The following is a 13120-nucleotide window of genomic DNA, read 5'->3' on the forward strand; positions in this document are numbered from 1 at the left end:
GAGCAGGCTGTGCATGGGATGGGTGTCCGGTGCGCAGGCTGTGCATGGGATGGGTGTCGGGTGAGCAGTCTGTGCATGGGATGGGTGTCGGGTGCGCAGGCTGTGCATGGGATGGGTGTCAGGTGAGCAGGCTTTGCATGGGATGGGTGTCGGGTGAGCAGTCTGTGCATGGGATGGGTGTCGGGTGCGCAGGCTGTGCATGGGATGGGTGTCGGGTGCGCAGGCTGTGCATGGGATGGGTGTCGGGTGCGCAGGCTGTGCATGGGATGGGTGTCGGGTGCGCAGGCTGTGCATGGGATGGGTGTCAGGTGCGCAGGCTGTGCATGGGATGGGTGTCAGGTGAACAGGCTTTGCATGGGATGGGTGTCAGGTGCGCAGGCTGTGCATGGGATGGGTGTCAGGTGCGCAGGCTGTGCATGGGATGGGTGTCAGGTGCGCAGGCTGTGCATGGGATGGGTGTCAGGTGAGCAGGCTTTGCATGGGATGGGTGCCAGGTGAGCAGGCTGTTCTAGATACCTAATGCATTGTCTAGATACCTAAATGCATTGAGTTGCTCTTATGTGATTGGCTGATTAGCAATTTGTGTTACCAAGCAGTTGAACAGGTGTACCTAATAAAGTATCCAGTGAGTGTAAATCCAATGCTATCAATCTATGGTTTAAATGAATATGTCAGATTACGGCATCAACAATTCTGTATAGTACAGTAGACGGTATACACTTACCCCCCACAACCCCCCATGTAACTAAGGGATGTATGACTTTATATTAACAATACAGCAGACACATTGTAAATTAAAAAGGTAGTGAAGCCATGACTTCGGCTAATAAGCCCCCAGTAACTTTGTAAAAATGGGGTTTAATCTCTGTGCTTTAAATACCTTGTCAGAGCTTGCAACATTTTTATAGTAATGAGATTTAACTAATCATGATGAGATTAAGATTTTCAAATTTGGCCAACAATATTTAAGATCAAATTGATTTAACTGATGAAGGGGATGCTTTCCTCCAAGGGTTAATGGCTTTCTCCAGCACCAGGCGGTTGAGACTCTTAGAGCCCCTTTTACAGCCTCCCAGTCCAAGCCTGTTAGTTGGCTTCCATTTTTTAGTAAGCCTGGGGCAAATGCCTTCTTTTAGCCAGAAGATCCTGATTGAAAATGACAAGTGGGCGTCATTAGCATTCATCTTATATCCAGGTAGATAATGGGAGTTGCATAGAAAAGACCAGATGAAGAAAAGTGAGGCCAAGCTTGTAGTGTGTCTGGGCAAAATATGAAAAATCATATTCAGTACATCTTCGTAGGATGTGCACATTTCCCCATGTTGTGTCTCTCTAAAAACACTGCAGGTACAGAAAAATACCTGTTGAGAAATCATCTGGGCACCTATATTCTTGTAGTGTGATGACAATGCTGGCCCTGCTGCACTGAAATTCCAAACATTGTTATCAGCCTTGCACAGTTATCTCCAAAAAAATAAGTTGCGAAGTGTTCTGCAGTGCATCAGGAGATGAGGACAGTGGAAGTTGTCATGTAGCTCAACAAGGGAGAACAGGGTAGAGCAGACAACCCTTAAAGCGGAGTTCCACTCACCTGTCAAAAAATAAGTCAGCAGCTACAAAAACTGTAGCTGCTGACTTTTAAAAAAGAGCCACTTACCTGTCCCTCGGTCCCGTGGTGTGTCCCCCGCAGCCCATTTCACCGGCTGTCCTGTATTCCAGGAGGCCGGCATCTTCAGTGTGTGCACCTGGCTGTGACAGCTTGCAGCTTCACAGCCGGGTACCCACTGCGCATGCGCGAGTAGTGTTGCACTTCATGAATGGTCCTGTAATCTTCTGGGACCTGTCCCAAAAGACTACAGGGAGGGAGGACACCTTCCGCTTCCGATCGCCTAGGCGATTGGACTGGAAGTGGGAGCGGGTACCTGTCAAATTCGGGTACCCGCTCCCCAAATGTGCCAATCCTTAATGGGGAGCGGGGGAGCAGTCCTTAAAGCGGAACTTCCCCTTTTGGGTGGAGGTCCGCTTTAAGGTATAAGTTCATCATTGTGAGCTTACTACTGGATGTTAGGCAGGCCATAGATTATCCAACTTTCTTTCCTTCCGCCATAGGTGGAAGGAAAAAATAGCTTTTTTCCAACACAATAGTTCTGCTGGAGGAAATCCCTCATCAACCCTATCTATGTTGATGGGGGGAGTCCCTTCTGCAGAACTATTGTGTTCTGCCAGCTGGGAGCCTTCCCTGTCAGCAGAACACAATGATTATTGTTGCCAGAAAGACTGACAGCTCTAATCGTTCCAAAAGAAGCCAACAGTCAGGATGTACGCAAGCTAATTGATTGAATTGTTGACAACCAGGGTGCCCATACATGATGCGAAATTCGGTCGGTCCCTCCTGAACTGGACAACTTTCGATCTATGTATGGCTGGTTTTAGGAACTCATCGGATTTCTAGCAGATCAACATGAATCTTTCAGTACTTGCAGCTTTTGTTGAAGTGTAAGTTCACCTCTTCAGAAAAAATGAACAGGTAAACCAACACTGTACACCCCACCCCATCCCCTCCAAGTCCTTACCTCTGTGGGTGGTGAGCTGTCAGTGCCCACACAGCTGGGGACTTGAAATCCCCGCTCTTCTGCCTCTTTCTGTAGCACTTGTGGAGCGGATCAGAAAAATTCTTTGTGCCGCCGCTGATCAATCATAATCGATTTGATCTGGCCCGGAGGTGCTGCAGAAAGGAAAAGAATGGGATGTCAATCCCCAGTTAGCTGCATTGGAACTGACAGCTCATCACCCATGGAGGTAAGTACAGTAGGGACTGGGAAGGGGTGGGGGTACGATGTCAGTTCACCTTTTCATTTTTTTCTGCAAAGCTGAACTAACCCTTTAACGGATGACGCATGGAAAATATGCATGTATTGTAGAGACTTCCTGTTTTATTTTTGTATTTGTTTATTTTTTTCCCCAGACATACAGTTTAAAATGTACCCTTAATATACTCGAATTCTGTCTTATTTTGCACATTTTTTTCTATTGTCAAATGAAAGTTTCTCTTTCAAATATCTCTTCCATCTGCCTGCTGCCAGTACCCACAAATCAGTTTGGTGGTTGGAATCTCTTTTTATCTTTTCTCTCTTTGTATATAGTCTTGAAGTTCAAGGTCATTGATGAGAAAAGGTTGCTTAAAATATTTCCTGTGCAGTGGATGGAACATTCTGTGTGTTAGCAGTCCTTTACGTGTTGACCTGTTTGTACCCTGTATTGTGCCGCTATGTACTGCATGTTGTTCTTTTCCTCATCTTTATTCTCCCTGTGTTGGCTGTCATCTGAATCTTTCCCCAGTATCTTGTGTATATCGCCATGGTATGACTGAGCATCCTGTGACATGTCACAAGCGGAGAAGACGTTTGTCCATCACTTCTCTGCGATCCCTTTTTCTGAGTATAGTATTGTCTAACTCTACACACAATTAGGTTTGATTTGTGCCGTGTCTCCAAATAGCCATAAATCAGAGATTGACATTTTAAGTGGTTTCAGAGCACTTACACAGTTGCCATTAATCCATATTTATAAAACCTCTTAACCCATAATGTTGATGGACCCAGCTTCCTGTAATCTGAGCTTCTCCATTCAAGCACTTGGTTTAATGGGGTGTCCACCACAATTAATAATGTATGCAAAACTACTGTATGGTTATTGAGGATCGCCAGCTCTGGGAATTGCGCTGGTACTGGAAACATTTTGTCTATCGTTGAGGCCTGTGCTGAAATGTATTCCTTAACCGTACACCGAGATGCCTAAATATGTTTTCTTCTGACATTTCCTTCATTCATATATGTATTCAGTTGCCTACTGTTGGTATGAGTTGCTTCATGTCTATTCGTTGTGACCAATGATACATATGTGCTTTCTTCTACAGAATTATCCATGAAGATGGCTTCTCAGGTGAAGATGTGAAACAGTACAAGCCTGTGGTTTATAGTAACACTATTCAGTCCCTGGCAGCCATTGTCCGTGCCATGGACACTCTTGGCATTGAATATGGTGACAAAGAAAGAAGGGTAAGTTCCATTCGGTCTTGTTCCTCTATTATATGTACAAACCTGTATAACAAAGCTATACTACTTCCTCCCGCTTGTGTAGTCTGCAATATCTATGATTAAATATTATTAATCTAAGGCTGGCTAAAAGTTCACCCAACACGCACACCCAGTGAATGTTGGCTGATCTCCCGGTTACTGTCTATTGGAGGCATCTGATTGTCTCTGTCCATCTCTGCTTTATCATGAAAGATGAGTAGAAAATTGTAAGAGATATGCTGAATTCCTGGCAGCACTTACCGTATGTTCTTTTAGAGTTTGAAGGTACAATCATACATTCTCCAAACATTGGTGCATTCTTGTGCCAAAATGAAATTTGCATTTCACACACCTCATACAGTGATGTTAAGAATGCAAAATTGGCACTGCCCAGTGCCCATTTGGTAGAGCGCACTTGAGGAGGAACTGCTACAGGGTTACTTGGGAGACCCCAAACCCAAGGCAATATGCATGCAAATTCCTGGTTTATTGCATATGGATGCAGCCTGGGTTTTGGGATCTCCCAATTAACCCTGCAGCAGTCTCAAATATGTGCTACCAAAGCTGCATGCCTGCCCCAAGGCAGTACAGCTGACTTTTCTGTAGGCTACTGAGACCCACATGGCATTGTGGGATATTTAGAAGGCTCTCCTCTGGCTTTTAGTGTTTATATACTGCAAAAACCCTTGGGCACCCCGCATTAAATGCTGCCTTTTGGGAATGGGGAGTGCCTATTTCTTTTTTTTCTTTTTCTTTTTTTATCTCTAAGCTGTACAAAATGGCAGGTGTACTTTAATTTGTGACTGCTTTTCTTTTTGGGCCATTGATGTGATGGTGAACGTGTGAATAAATCATAATTAAGCTTCATTCATCAGTGTGACTGATTAGCAGAACAGTAGGTTTGTGTTGCAAATCAATGGGCAAGTTGACAGGAACTCTTTAAAGTAGGCTTGCTACAAATCTTGGCAATTTCAACAGGGCCTTTGATGGAAAAAAATGCATAAGCAAAGTATATACTCCGTCTAACGTAGAACAGTAGATCCAGATATATGAGCAGATGAAGTTATACAAATCTTGTCTTCTGCTGTGAAATTTATGCTGTCCCGCCATATCCAAGCTTTCTTATTGATCATGAGATTACTAATGACAATAAATAACTAAAGGAAGGATCAAAAGGTGGAAGTGGGGTCCCAACTTTACTAGCTTCAGCTTTGAATTTACTGATCTTCTAAAATGCAGTTTCATGTAAGTGAACGTCTATGTTTTTTTCTCATCGTATACTCTTAGTAGCCTAGGCTTTTTGATAGATTTTGTTATTATTGTTTCTCATGGAACTGAAGCTCTACACAATTTGAGGCCAAAAGATTGAACATCTTCGGTTGTGTTCCACTTATTGAAGTAACAAGTGCTGTCCCTGGGTGGCTTCCACTTGTGGAAGTAACAAGTGCTGTCCCACCTCCCACACATTCCTATTGGCCTGTTTGGGAGGAGGAGGACCATTATTATTATACAGGATTTATTTAGTGCCAACAGTTTACTCAGTGCTTTACAAAATGAAGGCAGACATTACAGTTACAATACAATTTGGTATAAAAGGAATCAGAGGGATTTGCTGATTGGAGCTTACAATCTAAGAGGAAGGGTCAAGTGATTAAAAAAAGGTCATAACTGTTGGGGATGAGCTGATGGAGAAAGTAAAAATACAGTGTATTAGTTAGAAGCAGGATAATAAAGAGGAGGTTTTTCAGGGATCGATTAAAGTTGGACAGATTAGGAGATTGTCGGACAGCTTGGGATAAGGAGTTCCATAGGATGAAAGATGCTCGGGAGAAATTGTAGAGACAAGCATGGGAGGTGACAAGGGAGCTAGAGAGCAGGAGACCTTGGCAAGAGCAAAGAGAATGATTTGGTTGGTATTTTGAGACCAGGTTAGTCATGTAGATGGCTTTGCACGTTGTTGTTAATACATTTTTGGGTAAGAGGAAGCCAGTGGAGGGATTGGCAGAGAGTGGGATAGCAGACACCGAATGGTTGGCAAGGTGGATGAGTCTGGCAGCAGCATTCATTATGGACTAAAGGACCAGCCAAAACTTCCTTGGTATAGCATGCAATAAAAATATTAAAATTGACTACCAGTTCTGCCAGCATTGGTGAGTTTTATTAGAGATGTCCACATTGACTAGCATCCACCTTTGGCGCTACTATATATTTCGATAAGAGTGTTTGCTAAATTTTCTCCATTTACACTATTGAAAATAATTTACACATCATTATCTTTTGGTTAATTCATCATTTGCCACCTATAGGCCAGTTATTGATAGTGAGCCATCAAGATCAAGTCGGTTGCATGGACTTCATGAAACTATGTAAGCCCATCATGTCACAGTATTTTTTACTGTAATAGTTTGATCAGAATATAAACCCCAAATTTCCATGTACTTTTTTCTGATATAGTGAGTTCTCTGTCCCCTGGTGTTCATTTTACAATATGGGTTACCTCCATTCACCTCCCCATAAATCCTTTTTATTCCTTCCGCGCTCTGTATTTTACAATTCATCATTTGTATAATAATTTTACAGCATCTGGCACATGGTTTTATTCAGAATTCTCTGGTAAGCACAAACATTGCTAAATATATTCAGCTGGAACTCCTATATTTGTACAGCGAGCTAATGTGAAAATAAGGTTCAGTCAGCTCCATGCTAGAGAATATAAAGACTCACTTGGGGGTTTAGAAAATAAGTAACATAGCTTTTTGTGACAGATATGTACACCGAGCCTTTCATCTGGTATTTAGTATATAGGTCTCTATTGAAAAAAAAATGATATAGAGAATATTAGTGTGCTGTTACATATGGCAACCAATCAGTTTTCAGCTTTCATCAGTGATTTGGCCTGCCTGGATGAATGTTGAATTGATTGACTGCTAGGAATTACTGCAATTTCTGAGCAGATAGAAATCTAAATTTTTAATGCTATTTTCTGTACACTGTATTCTTTGAAGTCTATTTTAAAAGGCTAAAAAGCCCAAGCAAAAAATACAAAAAAATCAGCAATGGTTAATACAAACAAAAAAGCTAATTTCACTGCAAAACTTGCTTTCTTTTTGCTGCTGGCTTCTGAAGACTCACTACTCCTTCTGCTGCTTCCACTGATTTTCTTGGTTGAATGATGCTGGGTGTCACACTCATGACTTTAAAGCGGCGTTCCACTCACACTGTAAAAAAAATTAAAGTCAGCAGCTACAAAAACTGTAGCTGCTGACTTTTAAAAAAACAGCCACTCACCTGTCCCTCGGTCCCTCGGTCCCGCGGTGCCCCCGCCGCAGCCCGTTTCACCGGCTGTCCTGTATTCCAGGCGCCGGCATCTTCAGTGTGGCACCCGGCTGTGACAGCTTGTGGCTTCACAGCCGGGTGCCCACTGCTCATGCACGAGTAGCGCTGCGCTCCTGAATGGCCCTGTTGTCTTCTGGGACCTGTCACGTGTCCCACAAGACTTCGGGGAGGGAGGGTAGGAGGAAAACTTCTGCTTCCGATTGCCTAGGCGATCGCTGCGGAAGTGGGAGCGGGTACCTGTCAATTTCGGGTACCCCTTTTTGGTGGAACTCCACTTTAAGGACCAGCCATATAGGAATATGTTAACAAAACACCCTGATCATGCATTGCTGTTGTAAGATGGTACTAAGATCATTACGTGGGCACCTTTTAGTAGAGGACAGCCGACAGCTGGAGGGTGAAGGAATAGTAAGAGGACCCTGGGCATCCCATGTCCAAAGAGAAACCAGCTGGATAAAAGGTATGTATGCTAAAAAACAAAGGAATGTAGGGGGTTCCTATGTGGGATGGAAATGGACTTCCTCTAGCCCAAAATATTTTTTAGATAGAGTAGGGAACCATTAAGACCTCTGTGCTGAATTTGGAACATTTGTTTTCGCTTCCTTTGCCTTAGGGATAGAAAGCAAGTTGAAATCTCCCCAATAAGAGTAGGATCTGCAGCATAATTGTTTAGGTTTTTTTTACATAAAAATAAGTTACCTTTTGCTTCCTTGTCCTTGTAACCCTTTCCCCACATTTCTCATCCAGGTGTTCGAGATAAAAAGTGAAATCTTTCCAATGGAGTCACTGGAAACTAATGCCTAGTAAACACAATGAGTAAATCAGACCAATATTGATCTGTTTGTATGCAGCTTTCATGACAGTTCATGCTAAATTATCCGAAAGGACAAGCACAAAAATTTTAGTACAATATCAGAACAAACTATTTTCGTTTAATCAGTATAGTATTTCTCTGTAAGAATATTGAGTGACCAAGACTGGGAATGCTCAGGAATGAAAGAATGCATTACAGCAAAATACAATACATTACATCACTTCCGAAGTTGTGTTCTGTCTTACGACAATTTTTGTAACTTTAGTGAACTAATCATTTTCGGCATGACGGTAGCATGCAAGAAAACCCAAAAAAACTAGGCAATCATTCGTCATATTTTCTCATCTTGTGTACAAGGTTTAATAAAAACATGATAGATGTTCTATCCCTTTTTCATCATATGCTATTTCAAATTAGCAGAAACCAATGGCTGTATTTTTTACACAATAGAGTTTATTGTAGCAGTTTGTTGCTCTAAAACAGTGGCCTCCAAACTACGGCCCTTTGCATGCCTTTATCAGGCCCTTGGGGCACTATTCCTTTTACTCACACCAAGAATGGGGCACTATTTCTCCTACTGACACCATCGATGGGACACTATTCCTTCCACTTACACCATAGATGGGACACTATTCCTTCCACTTACACCATAGATGGGACACTATTCCTTCCACTGACACCATAGATGGGACACTATTCCTTTCACTGACACCAACAAGGGGACATTATTCCTCCCACTGACAGCAACAATGGGGCACTATTCTCCTCACTACCACTAATGATGGGGCACTGTTCTTCTCACTGACATAAACGATGGGGCACTATTCCTTCCACTTACACCAATGATGGGGCAATATTCCTACCACTTACACCAATGATGGGACACTATTCCTTCCACTGACACCATTGATTGGACACTATTCCTTCCAATGACACAGCAATGGGGCACTACTCCTTCCACTAATATCAAAGATGGCATTGTTTTCTCCCACTGATCTCAGAACATTTTCTACTCCCAACAGCTGGCCCCCTAAAATCTGAAAAAACTTGTAAACTGGCCCTTTGTTTAAAAAGTTTGAAGACCCCTGCTCAAAAACAATACTGTGAGGTTAAAATCGGTGATTTTCATATTTAAAACAAGTTAATTTTTTTTAAAATAAATTGGGTATTTTCTGTTAGCTTGTTTTAACGTTCATCATACATGCATTTCACTGTTAAAATATTTTCAAGATTGGGCTTGTCCACAGCGTTGTTTTATTGCCCACATGAGGGGTAGTCCTTCATGTTTCTTCAGCTAAGCTTCATCATTCTCATGATGATCAAGTGTCCCTGTGATCATTTGGCATCCTGTGCATGTTAATCAATATATATTTAAAAATTGCCTCAACCTCCCGAAAATGTTAGGCTGTCAAACATTTTTTGCTTAAAAACCTTGTTGATGTACCATGGAAGAGAAGGTGTGGTAGTCATAAAAATGTGTTCTTCTCCACCATGTTCTTGTTTCTGCAGTAAATCGGTCTGCTACCTGGTGATGGGCAGAACCCAGGAAATCCACTGTTGGGGTCTTGTTCCCAAGGTTCTTCATAAATGACTCTACCTCATTAAAAATGTTCTCCATTCTCCAAAAGTGGAAACCTTCTTTCTAATTTCTTAGTGGGCTTCTCATCTCCCTGCACACCCATAGTAAACAGCAATGTGTCTTTTACAGCTCATTTTGTCCTTCCCTTCAGTGTATAATGAGGCTTAAAGAACACAAGTGGGCATTAGTAAAAACCTATGTTGCCAGTTTTCTCCAGATGATGCACTAGAAGTCTGTAGGCTTTTGTTCCCAAAGAAATCAAAAGTATGTAGAAGATGGGAACCCCTTTGTGTTGTATAAGGAAGTATTCTGTAACAGTGGCAGGTTTTTTTTTTTTTTTTTTCAGTCTTAAGAATCGCTTTACTTATCTGCCAAAAGCCATTTCTACCAGAACACATCTTTGGAAGCCAGAAACCATCTATTATTTAATTTCATTTTTTGAATAGAATGCCACTGTATATAACCATTTGAAAACTGCACAGTCACATTGTCACACCGTCGGCCTTGTACCTGTAGGTGCCAGCTAGCATGTAACTGTTAATGGTTTTCCTTGAATCTCATTACCGCCACTGAAAAGGATTCCAGCATTTTCAAAGCTAATCATTGTAACTTGTTCATGCACAACCTGCATTTCTTCTAAAAGCCTGTTTCAATAGAAAAAAAACAGTGACGTGTGTTTGCTAAAGCTGAGTTTGGAGTTTCCACTGGCCAAGGTTGAAATGTCCTGGCTGTATTTTTATTGTGAATCTTATTTTATGTATTTACTTTGTGTATAAGGCTGATATTAGCCATGAAGATCTCTCCCTGAAATCGATGAGTTGAAACAATATTTGCCTATTGCCACCTGACTCCATACACCACCTACTGCCAAATTTATAAACCTGATCTATTACACTTCCCAAAGGAGTGACATTTCGGAACCCCATATCACTGGAAGCATGTTGAAAGATTTCTCCATGTGACAATAAGGCCTCATGCACACTGGACATTTTTTTTAAGATACTTCTATGGGCGTCTGGCATTTTCCCATACCCCCCCCCCCCCATTACCTATTGCCACCGGACTTCATACACCACCTACTGCCAAATTTATAATTCTGATCTATCACTCTTCCCAAGGAGTGACATTTTGGAACCCTATATTACTGGAAGCATGTTGAAAGATTTCCCCATGTTACAATAAGGCCTCATGCACATTGGACATTTTTTTAAGATACTTCTATGGACATCTGGCATTTTCCCATACCCCCCATTACCTATTGCCACCTGACTCCATACACCACCTACTGCCAAATTTATAATCCTGATCTATTACACTTCCCAAAGGAGTGACATTTCGGAACCCCATATCACTGGAAGCATGTTGAAAGATTTCTCCATGTGACAATAAGGCCTCATGCACACTGGACATTTTTTTTTAAGATACTTCTATGGGCGTCTGGCATTTTCCCATACACCCCCTATGAGATTATGCTCACTTAGGCTTTTAGAGGACTTTTTAGAGGTAGGGGGCATTTAGAGGCAGATAAAAAAAATCCACTGCCAGTGCATCCAGGAGCAGTGGCATTTTGGCAGAAACAGTGCTTCGCTTATGTAAATGCCCATTAACATGAGGTGTGTTTTAGCATTTGAACATTCATTTTTTTCATTGGCCAGAATAAATTATTTATCCTGGCCAATAAAATAATTAATGACCTAGCATTTGAAGTGCCTAAATGCGCCACATGTGTTTACAAGGGTCATTCATTTTTTTTTCTGCCAAAATGCTGCTGCCAGGAGGAAAGGCTTATATGAGAGATGGCAAAACATCCAGTTTGCATGAGGCCTAAGCGCTTTGGACAATATTGAGCCATTTCTAAAAATTATCAGCCTTTTCTGCAGGAATAAAAAAAAAAATAGAAAAAGGCCTTGTTATTACAAGGGAAGACAGAAGCTTTAATCTCTTAATTTTATGAGATGAATTTAATTATTAAATAATGAAATCAATCGTTGATTTACTCCTGTGTTCTGTGATATCTGCTATAATTTGATCACATATACTGTAGTCTGACACAGCAGCCAATCAGAATTTAGAGGTGGTAAGATACTAAAATAAAGTGTTATACAAGTTTCTTTAAATGCCAAAAAATTAAATAACCCTTTGTTAAATAAGATTGGTTTTCAGAAATCCTTTATAATGAAATACATTAGGTCTCTATGTAGAGGACACTGCTAGAATACCGCCATTGTAACATGTCTGGATACAAGACGTGCTTGTTCACACATAGTTGTAAGATTCTACTGAATCTAGCTGACAGATCCACTTCCAAGAGAGAGAAATCTAAAACTGGGTGTCCGTAACAAAATTGGAATAGCTATGGGTTGATGCCCCTGGGTAAGACGAGGCATAAAAATGTGCTGGCTTTAGTGCTTGCACAGTACTCCACGGCAAAGCTTGTGCTGGAACACCATTTTTTTCGTGGCTTGACTTTCAGACGTATACTGTCTATTCAAGCATGCACTGACAAATGTCATTAGAGTGTTTTACATTTTCTTTGCAGACGATGGTTCTAGTTTGATTCAAATTTGACATATTCTTGTAGAATTTGCCTATTATGCACCATGTCATTGTACTGGAATAGTGCTGCTGAAATGAGCCATTACCAAAAGACCTTTCTGTCTGTGAAAGAACACCATTTAAAGGGTAGCTCACTTTAATTTAAAAAAAAAAAAAAAAAAAAAAGCATAAACGGTAGGCACCAATTTTCAGGAAATCACTGTTCGGCTTTTTCCGCAGAATTGTTGGTTCACCTTTTCCCAAAAATCTGTCTATGAAGGTAAGGGGTGTCTAGGTAAAAACAAACTTTGTAGCTTTGACCAAAGGTAAATCACCCAGATGAAGTCACGAGCAGACGGTGACGTAACGCGTAGGTACGCGAGTCCGTAGTTCCGGTGCGTGGTGACGCATTTCCGGCGTGAGACGCCATCTTGCTATACCCAAGAGGTCCCATTCACATGCAGTACACCCACACATCAGTGAGGAGGGAAGATTGTCTGCAATGTGAGTGTTAACCTTTTTTACTCTTTTTGAAATAAATGAAGTTGACTTAATACTACACTTAGAGAGTTTTTTTTGGCTCACTGGATTGGTGAGCTATTACTCTTCAGGACCGCCCTGACTGAATAGGGGCATTTGGAACCCTGTAAAGGAGATCCAGGGAAGGAAGGAAGTTGCTGGCCATTGCAAACTAAGGATCCAGGGTGATCCTGCAAGCCTGTTGGCCCTTTGGGGTCAGTAGGAGGAGGTGAGGAGGCAATCTAGCCATTAACGAAAGAG

General features: G+C 41.7%; 1 protein-coding gene across 2 annotated transcripts in view; it reads left to right on the forward strand.

The window, feature by feature from the left end:
• Positions 1–13120, forward strand: part of GNAO1 (G protein subunit alpha o1) — a 378391-nt gene that overhangs the window by 171530 nt on the left and 193741 nt on the right. For both annotated transcript variants that reach the window (XM_089661430.1, XM_089661429.1), the window contains exon 3: positions 3917–4058. In XM_089661430.1, coding sequence (XP_089517556.1) covers positions 3917–4058 — 142 coding nt within the window. The remainder of the gene's footprint in view (positions 1–3916; positions 4059–13120) is intronic.

The sequence above is a fragment of the Staurois parvus genome, unplaced genomic scaffold (genome assembly GCF_062004578.1).
Source record: "Staurois parvus isolate SC_StPar_1 unplaced genomic scaffold, SC_StPar_1.0 ptg001336l, whole genome shotgun sequence".
Lineage (NCBI taxonomy): Eukaryota > Metazoa > Chordata > Amphibia > Anura > Ranidae > Staurois > Staurois parvus.